This window comes from Tasmannia lanceolata, unplaced genomic scaffold (assembly GCF_043159265.1).
Source record: "Tasmannia lanceolata isolate RefF3 unplaced genomic scaffold, GAP_Taslan_0.1 ptg000018l, whole genome shotgun sequence".
NCBI classification, from domain to species: Eukaryota; Viridiplantae; Streptophyta; class Magnoliopsida; order Canellales; family Winteraceae; genus Tasmannia; species Tasmannia lanceolata.
The window spans coordinates 49294514-49318016 of record NW_027518695.1 but is presented as its reverse complement, the minus strand read 5'-3'; the positions used below and the strand labels follow the sequence as shown (position 1 = coordinate 49318016).

The following is a 23503-nucleotide window of genomic DNA, read 5'->3' as shown; positions in this document are numbered from 1 at the left end:
GAACCACGTTTCTTATTTGTATATACATTGGACAACCCCAGAGTAAACTTTTATCTAGGTTTTGTTTATATTCATTGTATTTGAGTAGATGTCCTGACTGATTGTCCATTTTGAGTACTAAGATTCCTTTGAATAGCTCTTATGGTGACAAGGTAATGCAACTATTTTCTGCTTTGGTGTTAGAGTCTTAGTTTTACCTATAAGTTCCTAGTAACGATTTAGCTAATAAGTATGAATTTTTAAAATATTTTCAGTAAGTCCGAAGAAACTATTGTTAACATAGATTAGAATATTTATTATTTTTTTTTGAAAAATATACTTCAACTCTAAAAAGCTCTGTTGCCTGAAAGTTTTATTTATATATTCTTATGGGAACCTTTTATTTTCCAACAAATATATTCGCACAAAAATCTCAATGTTTTAGAATAGGGAACACTGGAGCTACAAAGATTTTAGCCAAATTTTGTAATTTGGTATTTTTTAGAAAGCATTTTTGTGAGTAAAATGTTTGGTGATATATTTTTCAAGAATGTCTACCTATTGGACACTTAATAATATTCAATGAATGATTGGGATTTATTTTGAAGAATTTGAGCTTATCTGGAGAAAGCCCATGGTCATATTTTGCAATGTACGCTAAATTTTATTAGTGGGGGACTCATGTGGTTATCACTTTTTTTATCTTATTTTCAGGCAATGAAACTAAGTTGGGCATGAGTAGAGGTATTCCAGAACCAAAACTTACTGCTGTTGATGCAATGATTGACAAGTTGATTGGAGCAATATTTTTGTTCCAAATAGTGGTTGTTATTGTTCTTGGCATAGCGGGTAATGTCTGGAAGGATACTGAAGCTCGAAAGGTTTGTTGCATTTTGGTCTTTCATAAAGATTAATCTCATTCTTTGAACATAATAATGTATTGGTTTCTACATTATGAGTGTGCATTATCCACATCTCTGCTTGTAATGCTAATGGAACACATAGTTTATTCAATGATTTTTTGTGAGCATATATCTTCTTAAACTATCCGCCACTTCTTGCTGATTTGGTTGATCTTCTTGTTTACAAATTATATATTCACTTTTATTTAGTTCTCTTCTATACTATCTGCCTTGATATATGTTCACTGTTATCTGCTCGACCGAACAGATAACTTATCTGCTCTGTCGCCTGAAATAGAGTGGGACCCGATGTATGGAGTTTTAAAATTAATAGCACAATGTAGATTAATAACCATTCATTTGTTGGGCACACCCTATCTACGCCAAGGCCCGACATATGAATGGTTTGGATCACCCAAACAATGCGGCCCCACTCTAATCTGGCGATGGACAGTCCGGTCGGTCGACCAGAAACACTCTTTCTATATATGTATATGTGTGTATATGTGTGTGTGTGTGTGTGTGTGTGTGTGTGTGTGTGAGAGAGAGAGAGAGAGAGAGAGAGAGAGAGAGAGAGAGAGAGAGAGAGAGAGAGAGAGAGAGAGAGACTATTTGTGCATTTTCTCTCTTCTTCTTTGTTAAGTGACCATTTAATTAATAAATGAAAAGGGAAATTACAAGAGGTTTGTAGATTAACCCATTACTTCTAACGTCTTTGAACGCAACATAATTTGCTACCTCATTAGCATCACACCCAATATGACATAAGTACAAATGTTTCTTTGACCAGATCAAGTATCTCGTCTACAAGGTCGGTGAATATCTAATTTTCACATGCTTTTCCTCAAGGCCCACTCGGATAATGGCATTGTATGAGTTCCCTACTGCCCTTTGCCTTTTTTATTCGGTTTGCACTGAATTAGTGATTTCAGAATGGATCTAGCTTCAATTTAGCGAGTCTTTAACTCCTATTGTTCTTTTTTTTGATGAGTAAGCTAGGGTTAGGCAGGACCCCGACCAGGAATATTAAAAAACAACAAGAAGATACAAGAGAAGGGGCCAAAGAGGCCTACAAAACAGAGACAAAGCTGCTGAAAGAAAAATTACAATCTCATATAGACGTTCTCCGCACGATCAAAATTGAGGAACTGGAGGAGTGAAGCAGAGGATAATAGCACAGGTACCCTACTGCCTTTGAAAGGGAAAGCACGCTTAGAGAGAATATCAGCAGCACCATTTGCTTCTCTCCATACATGAGAGATGCAAAATGAGACGAAGATGCTCTTCAGCTGAAGGATTTGGTCCAAAAGGGCTGCCTTCTTCCATGGCGGCTTAGCTGAAGCGAGAATCAGGTCCACCACGAACTTGGAATCCGATTCCAACCAAATTTTTTCCATCTCCATTGATGCCGCCAGCTCCAGGCCATATTTGACAGCCAGCAACTCAAGTTCATAAATTTCTTCTCTCAACTTCCAATGCGAACATTGCTATTGCCATACCAAGTCCAAGACCCCCACCGTCTGAATCAAGGGAAGCATCAGTGTTTATTTTGATCTCTTCTATAGCAGGTTTCTTCCAAAGGCATTGCTTTAAGAGTTTGTCTAACAGAATGAAGCGATATCCGAAGTTCAGCGCACAAGCTTAAGATCTGGGATTAATGTTGTCTGATAGGTCCATACAATTTATCTTAGTCTTCAGCTCATATTGTTCTTGGGGACACAAAATATGACTCGCATGGCTTTCAGAAACACTGATCTTGGCTGGCCCAAAATTTCCCATTGAACTCATATAAAAAGCACTTGTATGGTCCATTGTTTTAGTAGATGATTTTATTGAAAAAGAAAAGAGACTAGGAAAAAAATAATAACGAGAAGAAGATATCAGTCTCGAGAAGGCACCATATGCCAAAAATACAAAACCACATAAAATATTACCACTTGGCATTTTATCCCAAATTTTTACTTCGTTACAAAGGGGACCCAAAATTAGCTAATTTGTTGGATCTAAAGTTTTCTTCTCTGTGGATGCGAGCTTACTGCCTCCATCTCTCTAGAAATCCTTAAAATCTCCACGGCAGCCGCAGATCTCTCTTAAGCCATGAAATATTGTTAAGAGAATTGCCCTCCACGCATACTCGATGAACCAAAACCTTAAGCCATTTTATCCCAAATCAAGCAACTTTGACTTCAACATTGATAGCTTGATAATATCTACTTGGACCTGCATAAGCCAAAATAACCCTACCATTAGGGTCCAAGCTAGTCTCACTAGTAACCGCCTTTCTGTCATGATATTAGTCCCTTTGATACTTTATTACTTCTGTCATAATTAAGCTTAAGCTATCCCTCCGAGGGACCTACCGACAACCTGTGGTCTACTAGGTGGAATGTCAAATGAAAGAAACACTTTTCCAGTTGAATATTAGAGAATTTGAGTGGCAGTTTCCTTTAGATCTGGATTTTGGACTGTTCTTTTGTTTTTTGGAATATCCTTGTGATGAATTTTCTTTTGATAGTTTTGGCACTTGCATCAGTATTTCCGTTCTAGTTATGTTCTTTTGATGATTGTGGAACTACATAAGATTTATTTGTTATTGTGGTGGTTTTTGTTCGTAATAAATTCCCAAATGCTATATTATTCTAGATTTGTTCTATTTGTAGGAGGATGGTTGACTGCCTGCTTTTTAAAAAAAAAAAAATCATGGATCTTATTATGATTTCTTGATTATTGTTGGACATTTGTGCATGGTTGTCAGACGTTTTTTTATGGTTGCTGACCAGCATAAGTGGTATCAGATGATCCGTACCCAGGGTATACAACAAAAAGGAGCTAGATCTTGGATGTGTTTATCTAATCCCGTTCTGAGACCATATAGAAACTAATAACAATTAAGGCCGTAGAAGAAAGACAGAAGAAAAGAAGATAGAAAAGAAGGAGAAGAAAAATATCTTGGAATTATAGTGTACTTCTCTTCGTGGGGCATACCCTATTTTATCCACTTAAGTAATATAATTCAGAAATGACATCAATCCCCATATGGCTTAGTGACATAAATAAGAGAGCAAAACCATAAAACTCAAATGATGGTCAAACAAAACATGTAACTAATGTATATTTCAATAACCTACTCAGCACGATGATGGACTCTTATATGCTGATCGTGGGAACTTGGTTTGGACTCCTTCAAGAAGGAACTCTATGAATTTGGAGGTCGCATCTGTGGTCAGTCTGGCAAAGACTCTAGACAGCACATTCTGTAGAAGACAGGGAAGGGATAGGAGGGTGTTGATGTGGGCCCCAAGTGAGAATTTCTCAGTCAAATCCTTGTATCATACGTGGACCTCCTGGAGTTATCAGATTTTGTTGGAAAGGGCTGGGAAAGATCCTCACCACTAATCACCTCATTCATCATCAATGAAGCATTATGAACAGATGTATCATTGGACCATGCATTGCTATGGAAGATCTACAATGGTAAAGCGTTTTGTATTCTTAGGATATGGTAGTACTGCTACATAGTTTGAAGCAATTTGGAGCCTAGAAGGAGAATTGTTCCAAGATGATAGCCACTTCCACAAGGGAAATTCAAGTTGAACTTTGATGGTTCTAGTCAGAGCAATCTTGGTCCGATTGGCATAGGGGGAATCATTAGAGATGGGGTGGCGGGTCAGGCTCATCTATCCAGGTCTAGTGGAAGAGAAGGGGTCTTCTAAGGTCGAGGGCTTGGCTCTTAGACATGGGGTTGAAATGCTTATCTTTATGTTTGATGGCCTAACGTTTATTGCGGGGGACTCAATGTGATCAGGTAGTTAAGTTCAGGAGACCCTTGTGTTCTGGTGGATGTGTTCGAGGAGGCTTTGGACTGTTTATAAGAACATCAGGTGCAATTTACTTATATAGGGAGAGATGCTAATGCACAAGCATAGTCCTCTTATCATTAAGGACCATATGCCATTGCAGTAATGGGCTCCAGATTCTGAATAATTTATTATTTTACCATAACAAAGTTGCTTCTTAATGAATTATTTCAACACTTTGTAGCTGAATACATTAGTTGATTGTTGAATTATTTTGATTGAAACATCTTTACTTCACTGGCTACTCCTTATGCTTTGACTTTGGATTGGAAGTTCTGAAATTTAGTTATCGTTGCAGTTCAGAAGTTCATCATATTAGCTTTTATTGTTTTCATGGTATTTTTTTTTTCGTTGAAGATTGTTTAGTCGGAATTTACTTTTGCTTGTTCAATATTCTCTCTATCAATCGAGATATCTTTCATTGGTGTACTGTTGAGCTATTATTTTTCTACGGTTGGCTTAACCTCACAACACTTAGTACCTTTCTGCCATTTGATAGTTAAGCCCAATACTCACTTTCTGATTCCTTGTAGCAATGGTATGTTATGTATCCAACGGAAGGACCGTGGTACGAACTTTTGGTTATCCCTCTCCGTTTTGAGCTTTTATGTTCGATCATGATCCCTATATCTATTAAGGTATGAAGCTACATAGTTTATATTTTTCATTGTTGTTCTAAGCTACTTTGTTACTTTGTTATGGGTTATGATTCTTCATCTTTATTTCATATTATAAGTTCTTGACCCAATTTAGAAATCAGTGTAGGCTGACCCTGGTTCTTTATTGGAATCCCAAGTTCTCAGTAGACAGATTCTATATATATCATGTTTCAAACTAATAAGGATCGCAATTAATTTAATTTTTAAATTTCAAGGTTTTGTACATGTGTCTAACTAATAAGGACCTGACGTGGATATTTACATCCCAATTAAACTCGACTTACAAATGGTGTAAATTATCAGTTATCTAGTCTTTGTAGTTTTAAAAAAGATCTAATTAAGCAACTTTCACACAGAAATATAAGGGAAATGATATTTACGCCCCTTTTGATCACCAGGGACACCCATTGCCGGTATTCTTTGCAATCAAAGCCACTGGATTTTTCTGACATCAAGTACATGAGCCCTCTTTTTGTCATTGATACACTGACGCGGGTGCCCCTGGTGATCAAAAGGGGCGTAAATATCACTTCCCAAATATAAAATCCTTAAACCAATCTGCATGAGTTCATCACCTATTATCCTGGAATGGGAGATCCAATTTTGTATTAAAATAGCATATTATTGTGGTCTATACTTTTTAAGATAATTATTTGCAATAAAATGGAATACTTGAGGTATAGGTTCATTCTTGTTATTGCTAAAAATGTTGTTTAATAGCTGACACCCAAGGAAATAGGTTTGACGCATCTAATATAGGATATTTATTTTTCAATTGTTCTTACTATTCTTGGTGTTTCTAGTACTTTTTTACCTTCTTAAACAAACTTTACCTTTTTTTTTGGGTGCTCTAGGTTTCTTTTTCTGTTTTGTTTATACTAATTATAGATGTTCTCGAGATATCGACATTGCTCATCAATTTAAGAGTTTCTTTTTTTTGGGGTCCTCTCAATTTTCTTTTCTTTTATCCATAAATTAGCTTGAATACCCGAAATAAATACTTAATTCTCTGTTATTGTGTCAAAATTTTGAACTTGGAGTTATGAACCTATGATTTTGGATGAAAATCAGAATTATGTAAGAAGATTTCAAGTTCTTCAGTTTAATAGTCCTTCATTGGGTCTGATTCTAGGCCAGGTGGCCTTTTGTGGCCAACTTTGTTTTTTCCCTTTGCCTTTTGGTTTCTCTCTAAAAGTCCTTTTTCATTCTTAAAAAATTGACCCTTTTACTTTCACCACCAATGCACTCAGATGTTTTTTTTCCCTTTGCCGTTTTGTTTCTCTCTAAAAGTCCTTTTTAATTGATCCTTTTACTTTCACCACCAATACACTTAGATGGGTGGTATGGGTGCCACCTTTCGAACCATCTTGCATTCTCTACTCCAAAAATGTAGCAATGGGCACATTTCTATTGCAAATAGATAGATAAATAAGTTATAAGAGAGCCTAGTAAAAATAAAATGAAGAGGTAATTACGGAAAATATCAACATAGTTCTGGTCAAGAGCATCTATTAATATCTAAACTAGTGATCGATTAAAAGAAGATGACAATCATGAAATAACTCTTTCAAGATAACATAACCTGCATGAATGTAATGCAACCAAAGTCCAAACACTAATTTGTGAGAGATTCACTCATGAGTAATTTGAATACCATGAATGTGGAGGCGGTGTTGTGTGCTAGGAGTGAAAAAACTTCAGCATAATGAAAGAAGAGAAAAAAGGCTTTGTAAGAGTCTCGTGTTGTGTTAGGAAGTGTCCAGGTAGCACTTGGACCACCTACGGTTTTTAATGTTTCTTTCTTTGATGTATTTCGGTATTTCCTATTAATTTTTTCATTTTTTAAAATAATAATTCATTGCGAGTTGTCCATGATGGAGCATCACGCCAACTAGCTGTAATCAGTGACATTGGTAATTTATTTCACAACCTCAACAAATCTTGCATAATCCTTGTTTTATGAATATTGTATTGATCAGATTTCACAGCGATTTATTAGAGATCTTGTTCTGAATAGATTTTTATAATTGCGGCCTCTTACTGTATTTGTTGAGTTCCATGAATTCTTTGGGTTTTTATATTTCCTAGGCTAGGCTATTTGAATTAGTAGGGTAACTTTATCTCGATGTCAAATGTTTCAAGAGGAATCTGTATTTGTGCCAGGTATCTTTAGATCTTGTGAAGAGTTTGTATGCAAAGTTCATTGATTGGGACGAGGAGATGTATGATGAGGAGACTACTACTCCTTCCCATGCAACAAAGTAAGGAAGTCAATTTATATGCATCTTTGAGATATTCATCAAGTTTTGGTACATAATTTTTAGGGCAAGATGTGTTGGTTGCTTGCAGCACAGCAATAAGTGAGGATTTGGGACAAGTTGAGTACATTTTGACTGATAAAACTGGGACACTTACCGAGAATAGAATGATCTTTCGAAGATGCTGTATTAACGGCATATTCTACGGAAATGAAAGTGGGGATGCCTTGAAAGGTCTGTTTTGCCATGATTTATCAATGGAGATATCTACCTTTCTGTTATCAATACAGTGTTTTATCTAATTTATTTCTCTCTATTGCACCATGAAATATCCTTATATATGATTTTCTGTTTGTGGTTTTTTCAAAATTTTGATACTTTGGCTGATGGAAACAACTCCGTATTGATTTTTAGGGATTTCATTGATGAGGAAGTATTCATTCCCTTTAATCTTGCGTATTGTAGAATGGAAAAATGAAAACGATGAAACCTCTGTCTAGATACGAAAATAGGTTTGCAAGTATTAAATGGAGATTATGACTGAGAAACTACCAGTTACTCCAAAGCTTAAACTGTTGGAGATGGCGTTATTTAATCCTTTTTATACTTTAACACTCCCCCTCACATGTGGCCCCTCTTTTGGGTTTGGGCTACCCGTGGCACATGTGGCTCCACTTTTGGGTTGACCATTTTTTTTTGAATGGTTGGGTTGACCATTGCATGTGGATTTTTTACATCAAGGAGGTTTGAACTCAGGACCTTCGCTCTTATACCATGTGAAACAACAAGTTACTCCAAAAGCTTAAGCTGTTGGAGATGGCGTTATTTAATCTTTTTTATACTTTTAACACTGACATTAAGGGAAGGCTAGATGCAGTCAGAAGAGGGGAGGTCTAGTCTTGACTTCATCTAATTTTCATTGTGCACAGTGAAGAATTATTCTTTCCCTTGCTAGTTGCCACCATGCATTAGCCTTGGAATCTTTTATGGTTTTGATTCTTTCTCCATGTTTTCACAGCTACCTTAAGGATGAGATTGCATGATTTCTTTCTTTTATAGCTAAACACATGAAGTAAGAAATGAGTTTGAAATGAAAGAAAGGATATGGAACGAAATAAAGCTTTAACTTTCCTGGACTTGAAGCCTTTAGAGGAGAATCGAAGCCCTTGAGGTTGAACTTGAGTTGAAGAGAATAGTAGCCTTCACTTGAAGTTTGAAGCCTTTGGAAATTTGTAGTGTGGTCTTGAGTCTTGACCCTTGTAGTTGTAAGTTGAAGGTAAGCCTTCCCTTTGCTCTAAAATGGACTTGGATTAAAGATTATAGAAGTTGAAGAAGAGTGTAGAAGACTTAGTAGAATAGTGTAAGTGAAAGTAGAAAAGAGAAGGAATGAATCACTTATGTGAAGGTGAAGGAGAAGTTGGTAGGGAAAGGGCTATTTGTAGAGTTTTTTATGGTTTGTGTAAGTATAAATGACTAAAATACCCTTCCCAACAGCTATAAACGGTCACATTTTGGGGCCAAAATGGTAAAAATAGAAAAATAGCCATTACAGGGGCATTTCCGTAAATTTTGGGCGTTTAAAAGTCAAAACTAGCCGTTATTGACGATTTCAGACGAAATCTGGAATTTCGTCTGGAATTAGGGGTGTAAATGAGCCGAGCTTGGCCAGGCTCGGCTCGGCTCGTTAAGCTCAAAAGCTCGGCTCGGGCTAGAACCAAGCTCGGGCTCGCGAGCGGCTCGCGAGCCTTACCGAGCTCGGGTTATATTCAGTTCACACCCCTCATCTTCCCTGGACAGCCCTATCTAGTGTAATTTGACTACTTTTTTTACACTATAGGGGGTGGTCCAAGTAACAAATGGGGTTCCAAAAATGAAGTGACATATTTTGCCTCCCATTTTCACTCCATGGACAACCCTTTTAGTGTATATATTAATATATAATATATATATTAAATGTATTAAATTCTTAACGAGCCTTAACGAGTCGAGTCGAGCCGAGCCGAGCCTGGCCTAAATCGGGCTCGGCTCGTTAAGCTTAACGAGCCTGGAGAGCCGGCTCGGCTCGGCTCGTTAAGGATTCGAGCCGAGCTCGAGCGAGCTTCCGAGCCCGAGCCAAAATTGACACCCTTATCTGGAATGACCGAAATTTCCATCGAAACAAAATTTTTGGGATTTGTTTCGTTTTCGGAATGAAATCGAAACGTTTCGTCCATTTAACGAAACAGAACGAAATTTACATCTAAGCCGTAGATGGATTTCTTTAATCGACATACGGAGGAGGACATCTCTCCCTAAGCAACATACCCAGGAGGTTGCTCCATGTACACCTCCTCCGTGAGCTCACCATGAAGGAATGCATTCTTGACATCTAGCTGATGGAGAGGCCAGCCATGGTTGACATCAAGAGAGTACAGGCGGTATAGCCTTTGGCAACCAAACGCGCCTTAAGGCGTTCAACAGATCCATCAGGCAAGTACTTAACCATGAAAACCCAACGACATCCAACAAGACGAGCACTAGGAGGAAAAGGTACTAAGTCCCAAGTCTGGTTGGCCTGAAAGGCCTCCATCTCAAGGTCCATGCCTCCCCGCCACCCCGGGTGATCAAGTGCCGCAGGCAAGGGACTCTGGTAAGGAAACAAAAGATAAGGAAGATACAAAGCTGCGAAAAACAGGTTAGAGATAATCATAGGAAAGAACAAAAGAGAGAGGATGAGTAGTACTATGAAAACGAGTACGAGAATCAATAGGAGAGTCAACAAGTGCCTCTGTAGGGGAAGGAGGGTTCTCATGCTGAGCTAACGATGGTGCTGCCGGAGAGAGATGAGCCGCATATTTGAGGCGGCGTTGGTAGGTCTTCTTAGTTACTGGCGGTTGACGAGCAGGTACTTGTAAGGGAGAAGTCTCGCAAACAGGGACAATCTCAGGCGTAAGGGAGGAAATGGAGACGGAGGGACAACCGGGCCAGGAATAAGGAGAGAAAGATCGGAATAAGGGGAGCTAGGGGTAGCCTCCTGAGGACGGAGAAAGTAAGATTCAGTCTCAAAGAAGGTAGCATCTGCCGAGACAAAGGACCAACATAATCGTGGGCTGTAGCAACGATAACCTTTATGGGTTCGTGAGTAACCCAGGAAGATACATCGTTCAGATCAAGAATCCAACTTATCCAATCCAGGACCAAGGTTGTGGAGACAAAACTCCGGGTCCAGATGGTTTTTGTATGGCTTTCCTCCAGTCTTGTTGGGATTATGTGAAAGGGGATGCCATGAGATTCTTTTGTGAATTCTTTGATGGTTTGGAGCTTGATCGTGGAACTTGTTCGACTTTCATTGCTCTTATTCCTAAGGTGAAGGGGGCCTCATCAATTGGAGAGTTCGGCCTATTAGTCTAGTCGGGTGCCTTTATAAGCTTCTTGTAAAGGTTCAGGCTACGAGGTTGAAAGTGGTGATGCCCTTCATTATCTCGGAACATCAATCGGTTTTTGTTAGTAAGAGGCAAATTCTAGACTGCTCCCTTATAGCTAATGAGACCATTGACTATTATGCTACATGCGGATGGAGTAGTGTGGTTTGCAAACTGGATATGGAAAAAGCTTATGATAGAGTGGAGTGGCATTATCTGGATTATGTGTTGGATAGTATGGGTTTTGGGGGAAAGTGGAGAGGCTGGATGACGAAGTGTATATCTTCTCCATAGTTTTCAGTTTTGATAAATGGTGTTCCTTTTGGTTATTTCAAATCTTCGAGGGGTCTTAGGCAAGGAGATCCCCTGTCCCCTTTTCTCTTTGTTATGGTCGCAGAATCTCTTAACGGATTGTTAGCGAAAGGGAGTGTCACTAAGATTATTCAAGGTTTCTATGTTGGTCATAACGAAGTGGAGGTCACTCATCTTCAGTTTGCGGATGATACTTTGCTCTTCTCTTCGTCAGAGGTCGAATCAGTTCTCTATCTTAAAGCTATTATTCGTTGGTACGAATTGATTTCTGGCCAACGGGTGAATTTCCATAAGTCTAAGCTGTATGGAGTCAATATTGATCTTGAGTTGTCTCTTGGATTGGCGGGCATTATGGGCTGTAAGTTGGATTATCTTCCTTCATCTTATATGGGGCTGCCTTTGGGTTTTGGGAGGCTAAGTATTGCTAGCTGGGCACCGATTATCGAGAGGGTGGAGAAGAGATTTGATACTTGGAAGAGAAATCTTGTATCTCGTGGTGGTCGTCTTACTTTGATTAAGGTAGTATTAGCAAGCATTCCGATCTATCAATTGTCGGTATACAGATGCCCCGTGAGTGTTTCAAAAAGAATTGAACAAATTCAGAGGAGATTTCCTTGGGGGGGGGGGGGGGGGGTCTGAGAAAAATAAGGGTATTTCGTTAGTGGGCTGGAAGAAGGTCTGCTTCCCGATAAAAGCAGGTGGTTTGGGTATTAAAAGAGTTAAGATAGTGAATCAGCCTTTGATGGGAAAGTGGTTGTGGAGGTTTGGTGAAGAAGTGGATGCTCTTTGGGTGAGGGTTATTGCTAGTAAGTATGGCTCGGATTTGTGTCGTTGGGTATCTGTTGATAGATTTTCTAGGAAAGGTTGCACGGTTTGGAGGGATATCTTGGGTGTTTCTTTAGATTTTCATAAGGGCATTAGGTTCTAGGTGCAGAGTGGTGATCAAGTGAGATTTTGGTTGGATTTATGGTGTGGAAAGGTTCTATTGAAAGATGAATTTCCGGACTTATTTTTGGTGGCGTCTGAGAAGGATGTTTTGGTTAGGGATTGTTTTGTTAGGATGGATGGTAGGGTCATTTGGGCGCCTGCTTTTAGGCGGAACTTCTTTGATAGAGAGCTTATTTCAGTTTCTAGGCTCTTTGATGCTCTTGAAAGGTGTTATATTAAGAGGGATGGGGCGGACACCAGGATATGGATTTGGAATACGGGGGGTGAATTTTCGCCTAAATCTTTTTACAATCATTGATTGCCTTCTTTGATTACTTCTGTGACTGCCAAAGTTTGGGATATTCCTGCTCCACCTTCGGTTGTTGTGTTTGGCTGGGTGGCCTTATTAGGGAGGATTCAAACGATTGATTTTTTGAGAGATAGAAAGATCATCATTATTAATTTTTGTATTCTTTGCCAAGAAGATGGAGAATCGGCGGACCATTTGCGTCTCCATTGTAGCTTCGCGAGGAAAGTTTGGGGGAGGGTTTTGGGGAGGTTTGGGGTGCAGTGGGTTTTTCCGAGGGACATGGCACAGGCTTTAGAGAGTTAGCAATATGCCCCATGGGGATTGAAGGGGAAAACTTGGTGGAAGCTATCTTTTCTTACTGTTATTTGGTTGATTTGGAGAGAGATAAATGCTAGAACTTTCAGAGGCATTTCTAAGAGTGCTACATTCATTGCTTCTAAAGTAACAGCATTAACAATTTTTTGGGCAAAGTCTTTACAATTGTTTCATTTTGTCTCGGCTTTTGATCTATGGTATGGATGGTTAGAGGTTTGCTCGAGCAGTGACAGGAGGAATAATATTGTACAGGAGTGGGAATCTCCGGGGTATTGCTTGTGTAAGCTTAACTTTGATGGATCTAGTATTGGTAATCTCGGTCCTGTGGGTATTGGTGGGCTTTTAAGGGATGATTTGGGTGTAGTGATTTGGTCTTTTGCCGGACCAATTGGGACTGCTGATTCAAATGAGGCGGAAGTAAGGGCTGCTCACCAAGGTATTAAGCTGCTTGAGGGGGAGAATCTTAATAATATTGTTGTGGAAGGAGATTCTATAAATGTAATCCGATGGTTATCCGGTTCTCATAAATTCTCGTGGAGGTTTGGGATTTTTTTAATGAAATCCTTGATATTATCGGTGATTCTCATGTGAGGTTCAATCATGTTAGGAGATCGGCGAATGGAGAGGCGGATTCACAAGCCAGGAGGGGGTTGATTTGGAGTCCTTGGAGAAATTTGATTTTCTTCCCCCTTGAGGGTGTATTGCCTTCTTTGTATTGTTTGTTTTTTATTTATACATTCTGTCCGCCTTGGTCTTTTTTAATGAATTCTACCTTTCAGAAAAAAGGACCAAGGTTGTGGACAGAGCACACACAACCAAAGATCCGAGGCGTGAGAGTGAACGGGTCATGATGAGGACGCAAAGTAGTTAAGGGGGAAGAACCGCCAAGAACCAAGGTAGGAAGCCGATTGGCAAGATAGTTGGCAGTAAGGACTGCATCACCCCAATAAGTCTTTGGAACCCGCATTTGGAGGACAAGAGTTATGGCCCCATCCAGAAGGGATCTCATCTTCCGTTCCGCTGCACCATTTTGTTGAGAGGTGTAAGAACAAGAAGATTGATGAAGTATACCACGGGTGAAGAGGAACTCATCAAAACGATTCAATGTGGAGAAATACTCTCTGGCATTATCAGTCCGAAGACATTTCAGAGAACAATTAAATTGGTTTGTAACTTCTGCATGAAATACAAAAACAGAGAAAACTTTTGAACGATCCTTAAGTAAATAAAGCCAAGTCATGCGTGAATAATCATCCATAAATATAACAAAATATCGATGGCTAAACATAGAGGTAGTCCGTGCGGGACCCCATACATCAGAATGTACTAAATCAAACGGGTGCGAGGCCCGACTGACAGGCCTAGAAGGAAAGGACACCTTATGGTGTTTTCTCAGTTCACAAGCCTCGCACTGAAAAGGCTGAACATGTGAAGTAACAATGGGTCTGCCGTAAACGCTCAAGGCAAGGATGACTAAGACGACAATGCCACTGATAGGCGTCGATGGAACTGTGTAAAATGGCACGTAGAGAGTCACAGTCCAGACGATAAAGCCCATCCACCTCACGGCCTGAGCCAATTGTCCTTCCTATCAAGAGATCCTGAAACAAACAACAGAGGGATAAAATGAGACAGAACAATTAAGATGTTTAGTAAGCTGACTGACTAAAAGTAAGCTAAAAGGGGACTTGGGGACACATAACATAGAAGATAATGAGAGGCCAGGACGAGGGGAAATATTCCCAACACCATAGATAGGAGTAGAGATCCCATCAGCAAGCGTAATGGACTGAGAGTAAAGAGGGCGAAATGAACTAAGGGAAGAAGTACCTTTCATGTGATTGGAGGCTCCAGAATCAATAATCTAGGAGCTTGAGCTAGTAAGAAGAGAAGCATGAGAGCTACCTGGTTGAGCGAAATTGGCACTCGGGGGGTTGCTGGTCAACCGTAGACGCTGTAACTCATCATAGTTGGCACGAGATAGAAAGACCCCATCAATATTAGGGCTAGGGATGGAATGAGATGGAGAAGCCAAGGACTCTGAAGTATCTGGTGCGGAAAGGTGCGCGGAGTGGCCAAAACGAGGCTTAGAGGAGGGGCGTAGCGCAGGATGCAGGGTATTGCACGTCTCAAGATAATGGCCATCACGATGACAGTGAGAGCAATAGGGGCGAGGCCGACCACCACAACCAGCAGGAACATCACGACCAACACCACTACGAGCAGAGTTACGTCCACGACCACGTGCAAAGGTGCTGCCACCACGGGTAGCACGATCACCCACACCAGATGCTGCTGTGGCAGTGCTATCAAGGGATGGAACATGCACATAATCACCAAGAAGGCACTGCTGGGCACGCAAATAAACCCTCTTCAGAGAAGGCATAGTGCCCGAGCCAAAAATCTGCTGTCGAAGAGGAATGAAGTCGAGGAAGTGAACAACCCGAAGCTGATCACGTTACTAGGCTGCTAGAGTCAGGTCTGTGGTGGGGGGGCTGAAGGACATCCAGCTGCTGGCAATGTGAGACAAACTGACTAATATGTAGAAAGAGGGGTGTCACCACGTCGAATGTGCATCCATTGGGAATATGCGGCACAAATGCGGGCAAGGTTGCCTACCCCAGAGTATAGAACAACAGTCTGATCCCAAATCTTACGTGCGGTCAGAAGGTGCATCATGGTACTGGCAATCTGAGGAGTCATACTCTGCTAGAGGAGAGTACGAATAAGGGCATCATCCTGTACCCACTTCTCATAAGAGGGATCAATAGTGGCAGGAGGTCACGACGAATAAGGCATAGCTTCCCCCTAGCAATGAGGTACGTCTCCACAACCACTTTCCAATTGATGTAATTGGAACCATCAAGCTTGCGTTGTGATGGGTGGTAATGAACCATCCACCAAAGAAGAGGGGTTATACGAGGAGAGTGAGTGAGACAGAGGGGTAGTAGCCACAGAAGGCTGCCTTAGAGAGGGATCCTCAATGATGGGGCAATCCATGTGAAGAGAAGAGGCCCACTGACGATAAGGAGCAACTCTGAGAATGGAGATTAGAGAGGTCAAGATGAGCGAACACGGCTCCGAAAAGAGACAGCTAAGGAAGAGGGCATGAGAGAGAGCTCCTAGGACATGAAGAAAAACAGAGACGACATCGGAGCCTCGACAATAGGAGAAGGAAAGTCAAATGTATTTAAAACATGATGAAAGAAATAAGAAAAAAAAGAATTAGGGTTAGGGTTTAGAGGAGAGAGAGTGAGAGGGGAGGGGTATGTGAACAGTAGGAGAGGGGAGTGGGTTTTGCAAACAGAAGGGGGCGGGCGGGGGTGCACAAACAGAAGGAGGGGCCGCACAAACAAAAAAGGGGGGGGCGGTGAGATCGCGGGGAAGGCGAGGGGTCAGGGGAGGTCACTGGCGGGGTGAGGGCGTGGGGTTCACGGCGAGGGTGGGAGAGAGTGGGGGTGGCTATCGGCAGACGTGATAGGGCCGAAGTGAGGTGGGGCCGAAGGGAGGGAGGAGATGTTGATGGCGTCGACGGCGGCGAGGAAGATGGTGTGTCAATGGTGGTCCCTAGGAAATCAAAACCTAGGGCTCTGATACCATGTTGATGAAAGAAGATGGAGAGAAGAAAGTGAGTTGGAGAAAAGACTCCCCCTCACACATGTATTTATTTAAAGAGAAAATATACAAAATGACTTCTATGCCCTTAGGCAGAGACATAAGCATTTATCTAACAATTTTTATTATTTCATACCATATTCACTTAGATCTGTCAAAATTTAAAATCTATATAAAAATTTCATTTTTCCCATCATAAACGTATAGATCTGTTAAGCTTGAATAACATTTTTTTAAATTTCAGTTTTCATACTCTATGCACATAGATTTGCTAAGATTGGAAAGGAAAAACACACTTACACGAACACACACAACATGGATTTTTGCTTGATAATTAGAAAAGACATGTTATTTGATTGCATGAATAATTGTAAAGGACCGAGCCACCCTCTTCCTTCTTCTTCTTCTCTGTCTCTCAAAGTTGGGGATATGAATTTGGGGTAGAAAGAGGAGGCACATGGAGTGTTCTCTTTGTATAATGTGAGAACGTGAAGAGTCAGTCACCAAAGTGGGCCATGGATCTGTTCGGTATTCCTTAGTTTTTCAAGGAAGTTTTTAAGTTTCAAACCATTTAATGTTTTTAAATTAGATTAATTAATAGCCCTGGATTTATAGATAATTGGATTTAGGATGATCAAAGACTTTCCCGAAGAGTCTTCCCAATGCCTCCACTGTTGATGTTGCCCAAACATGTAGAGGGATCCCAATGAAATTAGCCCAGATTGCCTTTTCCTTTTGTGGTTTTACCTGCTTCCACAGAAGGAGGGAAAGGAGGAAATTACCTCAGGCCTTTTATTTCAAACTCAGTATTCTGGATGCCCTTTCCTCACTTTCGAACATGAATCAAATCTCGTTAGGACCATAAATGCCAGGCTTAGATAGCGACGGAATATTCCATAAGATCTTGGTACGGTTCCATATCTCAATGAGATTCCAGTTTCTCCATTTAAGTCTACCAACCAGTCAAGACTTCAGAAGATGACATCGAACCTCTACCTCCTTCCCTGAGATGATTAGAGTTGGGATTCCATCTTCCAACCCCTCTAGTATATCTCCTGAGTCAGGCCATGCTCCCTCACATCTGTTATCTGGTGGAGCAGTATTGAGGTTACCAGACGACGAGCACCTCCAAGATCTGTCCTTAAACCTTCCATTCTTGCAACACCGAGAGATGCTTCGCCACCTAAAGTTGAAATAGCTGCATTTGGAGCAAATCCAATCAACTCTTTTCCCCTCGAGATTTACCTTTTCCCCCTTAGCCCCCTTGTTACCTCCCTTGGTCATACCTTCTCTGTTCGTCAAGCACCACACTAGCTTATTAATTCTGAAGAGGACTAGAAGCAGAGACTCGTCAGGTCTCCGGGCTTGTTCTACGGGGTCGGTGGCGGTCCCTGCGAGGCTGTTGCCTATTGGTTGATCTTGAACGGTCTCTGTGCTGGTGTGGTTGGTAACTTAGGGACTCAGATCGCCCTAGATCGCCCTCGAGTGTGCCACGCATAACGATCCGAAGAGATGGGGTGGTGTTTGCAGTACATGGGTGCTTCTTCTTGTCTGGCTTCCACCCTTTTTCCTTGTATCGGTTGCCCCTACTACTGGTCCCTCGAAGGGTGATGCTCTGCAAAGTCTTTGAATTGGTTTGCAAGAGCAGGCACCTGTTGCACTAGTGCATGAAATTGTTCAGCTGTTTGAGCGTCTGTGGGCGCTTGAGGCTCTTACGGGACAGAAGGCTGACGCTCCAGCAAGGGAGGAATGACGACCTGTGAGGCTATACGTCGCCCTTGAATCAGCATCTCGGGCTGAGCTAGTGCGGGCGCTCTTCCTAGCTGCCATAGTAAGATCTGCGAAGGATTTTCGTTTGTGTCCCACGGATGGCGCCAATCTGTTGCTGCCAAAAATTGGGGATCTGCTGATGTGGCTTCGGAACAGCTGATGTGGGCCTGCACGAGGTAGGAAACGGTCAGACTACATACGCAGAGTCGGTGCTCCGGGGAGGCACTCCGATTCTTTAGTTAGTGGTTGCAACAGATAAGGAAAGTAAAGCTATGAATAGTAAGTTTTGGAATTCGGACCCCTTATCTTTGAGCCTTAGAAGGCTATTTATAGTTTTCTGTTAAGCATGAGATTACCTAAGTACCCTTAGACAGGTGTCGGTCTATGATTGGGTGGGGGAGTAGCCTAGAAGCTTCCTTTGAGGCATAATTACATGATTATGCCTCAGCCACATGGCACCCTGTGATTGGGTGTTTATTTTGGTCCCCCATCAGGAAGTGCTGCAATAAGGACAAATAGTCAAATACACACTAAAAAACCATCACATAAGCAAAAAGCCACCCATAATGGTTTAACGACATCAAACACTTAGTCACGTCGTGCATGTCTAATAATTCAGTGCATACGAGATTTCAGTAGGAATTCTTCTAAATAGGTATTCAAAGCCAAATTATTTGCATCGGGGATGGCAATCAGCTCAGTTTTGTGTAAGGGATCCCTATTAGTAAGGGGGCGTTCTTCAACGAAAAGCTGAATGATGCCAAGATCATGAAGTACTCAACATCTTTTTTCTGTTGCACAAACAAGGTGTTCTGTTCAAAAAATGAAAGTGCTTACTAATAGTGGGCTGTGCATTTTAGTTGTGGTATGTGTTGCGGTGGGAATGAAAATGGAACCATTTATGATTCAGTACATACCACATTTCACATACAATTCATATGAATATTATTATGTAGTACATGCTGGTATAGTATACCACTAATACACTTAATAGTGTTGGTTTCACTATGCATTTCCGTTGTGGTATGTGTTTCGGCCGGGTTGGAAATGGACACATTTTGGTCATTTCGTGCTGGTTTCAGTGAAAATTTAAAACTATGCGGGAAGGCCAGATATCGACACTTTAGCTCGTCTTCATTTTGTTGTGAATCACTTTTAGTCAATTTGATTTCCTGAAAATGAATTGTCTATACTTCAGCGACTTCCCATTCTTTACTTTTTGAAAAAAAAAAACTTCACATTCTTTCTGGTTTTATCCAATGGTCTTGTCTGAGTGGATAACCAAAGAATCTAACATTGGCCTATATAGCATAGGCCCTAATTATTTTCTGACCAACTTTATATAAGGACATGAAAGAACCTATGCATATGATCGTATGTATTTGTATGCATACTTGTTTGCTCCTTTTGGATTATTTTGACTGTAAATTTCTTTTGCTACAAAGTCAAGCATTTTGGCCTTCATAATCATATGAATAACTGTTGGAAATCATATTGAGAGTTAGCTTTCATGTCATAGCATTAGCAAATCACCTTTCTTTTTTATCCAAATCTGATACGCTTGTTTCTCTAGCTAGACAAGGAGCTGCTCAATGCTGTTGGCAGCAATAACCCTGATGTTATCAGATTCCTTACAGTTATGGCGTTATGCAATACAGTTGTACCTCTGAAAAGGTAAATTTTATATTCATATTGTATTTGTTCTTTATGCATTTACAAAAGGCACCTTATTTTTTTTCTTTTTAGATTTTCATGTTTTATTTACCCGCTTTCTGTATCCGCAGTAAAAGTGGAGTGATTTCTTACAAGGCACAATCCCAGGACGAGGATGCTCTTGTTCATGCCGCTGCTCGGCTGCATATGGTTCTTGTTAATAAAAATGGGAATATTCTCGGTATGATTCGTCACTTGTGGACCGTTCGATTGAGGATTCTCCTATCTATAAGGCATTTTGTAGCTGCTGTATGAGAAACTTAATTTCTGCTAACTGTATATTTTGCAGAAATCAATTTCAATGGTTTGGTTATTCTATATGAGATATTGGATACTCTAGAGTTCACTTCTGATCGGAAGCGGATGTCAGTGGTCGTCAAAGATTGCCAGAATGAGAAGCTTATCCTTCTGTCTAAAGGAGCAGATGAAGCAATTCTTCCTTGTGCAGTTTCTGGTATTCCTATTTTATAATGGGTGCAATTTAGTCACTTGACAAACTGTATTTCAAGCAAATATCCTAGAAAATATGCACTTGAAAAGATAGTAACTTCAAGTCTAACCATGGTTTTAAATTTCGGCCGAAATACTGAAATTTCGGGAAAAGTGTAAGTTCTAATCTTTTCCTGAAATTTTCTTTTTTTCCCAAAATTTTGGCCGAAATTAAGGAAATTTCATCACAATAATGAAATTTGTATTTTTTTTCCGAATTTTGTTATTTCGGCCAAAATTTCGGTTTCTGCTATGACCAAAACTGAAACCGAAATTTTAAACCATGAGTCTAACAGTTTACACTTATGCATACATAAAAGGATGCTGAATGCTTCTGTTGATTCTAGATGAAGCGTATTCTTATTGTAATGATTCCATTGCCTTATATTCCTTTTATGCTATTGCTAGAAGTTATGTTTCATTTGCAGAAGGGAAAGTGGGATAAGGATCCCATGGATGTTGGTTCCTGCTTGCCCCGTAGACAGTAGTGAGTACAACTCCAGCACTGAGCTAGAGTTGCAGTCACCTATTTTTTTGGGGAAAAACTGGGAAACAGGGTTCCACAGATCCCCATAATGACCTACTGGCACAACCAAACCGTGGATTATTGAAGATCCCAGAAACTCTGCTGTTTTTTAGTATCTACAAACCAAACATGAGGAGACTACTTGGATAGGAATTGGAGGATGGTGTTTAATGACAAAGAAGAAATTGAGTCCTTCAATGCTAAGAATCAGCTTTCCTTTCCCCCTCCGATAGGAATTGGAGAATGGTGTTTAATGAACATGAGAAGACTACTTGGATACAATACTTGAGGTTCTCAAGTTGTAGGGCGGTAGATCAAACACAAATTTTTTTCTGCTGCACTGCTACTGTTGAAGAAGGCATGAAGGGAGCTACAATCAATTGTTTTTTCTCTCTTTTGCAGAAGTCAACAACAATGGATCTAAGGTTATCTTCCTACTCTTTCCCCGACTGAAAAGATTATGCTCATGGCTCATCTTACGATGGAAGAGGTTCGTAAAGTTGTCTTCTGCCTGAATAAAGATATAGCTCCTAATCCAGACTATTTTTCTCCTGCCTTCTAAGAATATTGGGAAGCAATCATGACTTATATTATGAATGTATTGGATGAGTTTTGTTTATGCCATTAGTCAAGTAAGGCCTTCTATGCTTCCTTTATAGTATTCGTCCCAAAGATGATGGATGTTTCAAATATTTAGAATTTTGTGTCAATTAGCTTGGAAGGGAGTGGCTATAGAAGGCATTTTCAAGGTGCTTTTATTAAGGGCCAAAAAAGTTATGTTGATCCTCATTACCTGTGTTAGAGAGAAAGAATGAGTGAAAGGGTTTATAAGTCAGGGATGTCTCCCCCTTACATATGTATTTATAATAACAAGACAATAGTACGGAGACAGTTATGCCCTTAGGCATTCTACATATTCTAACACTCCCACTCAAGATGGAAAGTATATATCATACATTCTAAGCTTTTTACAAATATCACTCAACTTAGCTTTGCTTAATGGCTTTGTAAACATATCTGACAGCTGATCTACGGATCGAGTGGAGCCTGTGGATATCTCTCCTCTTTGGATTCTCTGACGAATAAAATGGCAGCCCACCTCAATGTGCTTTGTTCGGACATGGAAAAGCGGATGATAGCAATATCTATGGCAGCCTTGTTATCATAATACAACCTAGAAAGGGAAAAAGGAACAACACCAATCTCAGACAATAGTGAGCGCAACCAGATAAGCTCTGTACTTGTATGTGCCATGGCCTTGAATATTCAGCTTCAGCACTAGACTTGGCTATGACGTCTTATTTCTTACTTCGCCATAACACCAAGTTCCCTCTTACAAAGGTACAATATCCAGTAGTCGATCTCATATCTGTTGAAGATCTAGCCCAATCTCCATAAAAAAAACCATCAATTCTCATATGACTATGCCTCTTAAACAACAAGCCTCTTCCTGGAGCACCTTTCAAGTACTTGAGAATCTGGATTACTGAAGCCCAATGAGAGGTATGAGGAGAGCTCATGTATTGACTAACTGCCCCTACAACATACGAAATGTCTATACGAGTAACTGTAAGGTATATGAGCTTCCCAACTAATCTCCTATATTTGCTAGGGTCATGCAACATGTCCCATCTTTAGAAAAAAGCTTCACATTAGGATCCATGGGTGCATATGCATGTTTCACTCCAAGATTTCCCGTGTCTTCTAATCAATTCAACACATACTTCCTCTGTGATAGAGAGAGTCCTTGAGAAGAACGTGCCACCTCTATCCCAAGAAAGTACCTTAGGCGACCTAGATCTTTAGTAAAGAATTCTTTCTGCAAGATTGTCTTAAATTTCTGTAAACCCTCTGAATTACTACCAGTGATAATATCATCCACATACACTATAGAAAATATACAATCATCTGCAACTGATGACTGAAAACTGAATGGTCAACAACACATTTTCATTCCAAAACGCATGAATGCTTCACTGAATCTTCCAAACCATGCTCTTGGGGATTGTTTTAAGCCATAAAGAGACTTTCTTTGGTGACAGACAGATGAGGCCATCTCCCCCTGAGCAACATACCTAGAAGGTTGCTCCATGTAAACCTCCTCATTGAGGTCGCCATGGAGAGAGGCATTGTTCACATTGAGATGGTAAAGAGGCCAAGCATGATTTACTGCCAGAGAAAGTAACACTCGAACAAAAGGAATCTTCGCAACAGTTGATAATGTCTTAGTATAATCAACGGCAAAGGTCTGAGTATGCCCTTTGGCAACGAGGCGTGCTTTGAAACGCTCAAGAGTGTTATCTACCTGATATTTAACAGAGAACCAGAAGACAGATGAACTAAATCCCAAGTCTGATTAGTATGAAGCGCACCTATCTCTATATCCATGGCAGCATGCTGGCCTGGATGAGAGAGAGCTTTGGCCACAAACTTGCGTTAGAGAAATAGAGGACAAGGAAGACGGTGAGAT

General features: G+C 40.5%; 1 protein-coding gene across 4 annotated transcripts in view; it reads left to right on the top strand.

Moving 5' to 3' along the window:
• Positions 1 to 23503, top strand: part of LOC143851184 (phospholipid-transporting ATPase 2-like) — a 115525-nt gene that overhangs the window by 28447 nt on the left and 63575 nt on the right. For all 4 annotated transcript variants that reach the window (XM_077360530.1, XM_077360529.1, XM_077360531.1 and 1 more), the window contains 7 exons: positions 694 to 860; positions 5272 to 5376; positions 7561 to 7658; positions 7747 to 7889; positions 19883 to 19979; positions 20090 to 20199; positions 20308 to 20472. In XM_077360530.1, coding sequence (XP_077216645.1) covers positions 694 to 860; positions 5272 to 5376; positions 7561 to 7658; positions 7747 to 7889; positions 19883 to 19979; positions 20090 to 20199; positions 20308 to 20472 — 885 coding nt within the window. The remainder of the gene's footprint in view (positions 1 to 693; positions 861 to 5271; positions 5377 to 7560; positions 7659 to 7746; positions 7890 to 19882; positions 19980 to 20089; positions 20200 to 20307; positions 20473 to 23503) is intronic.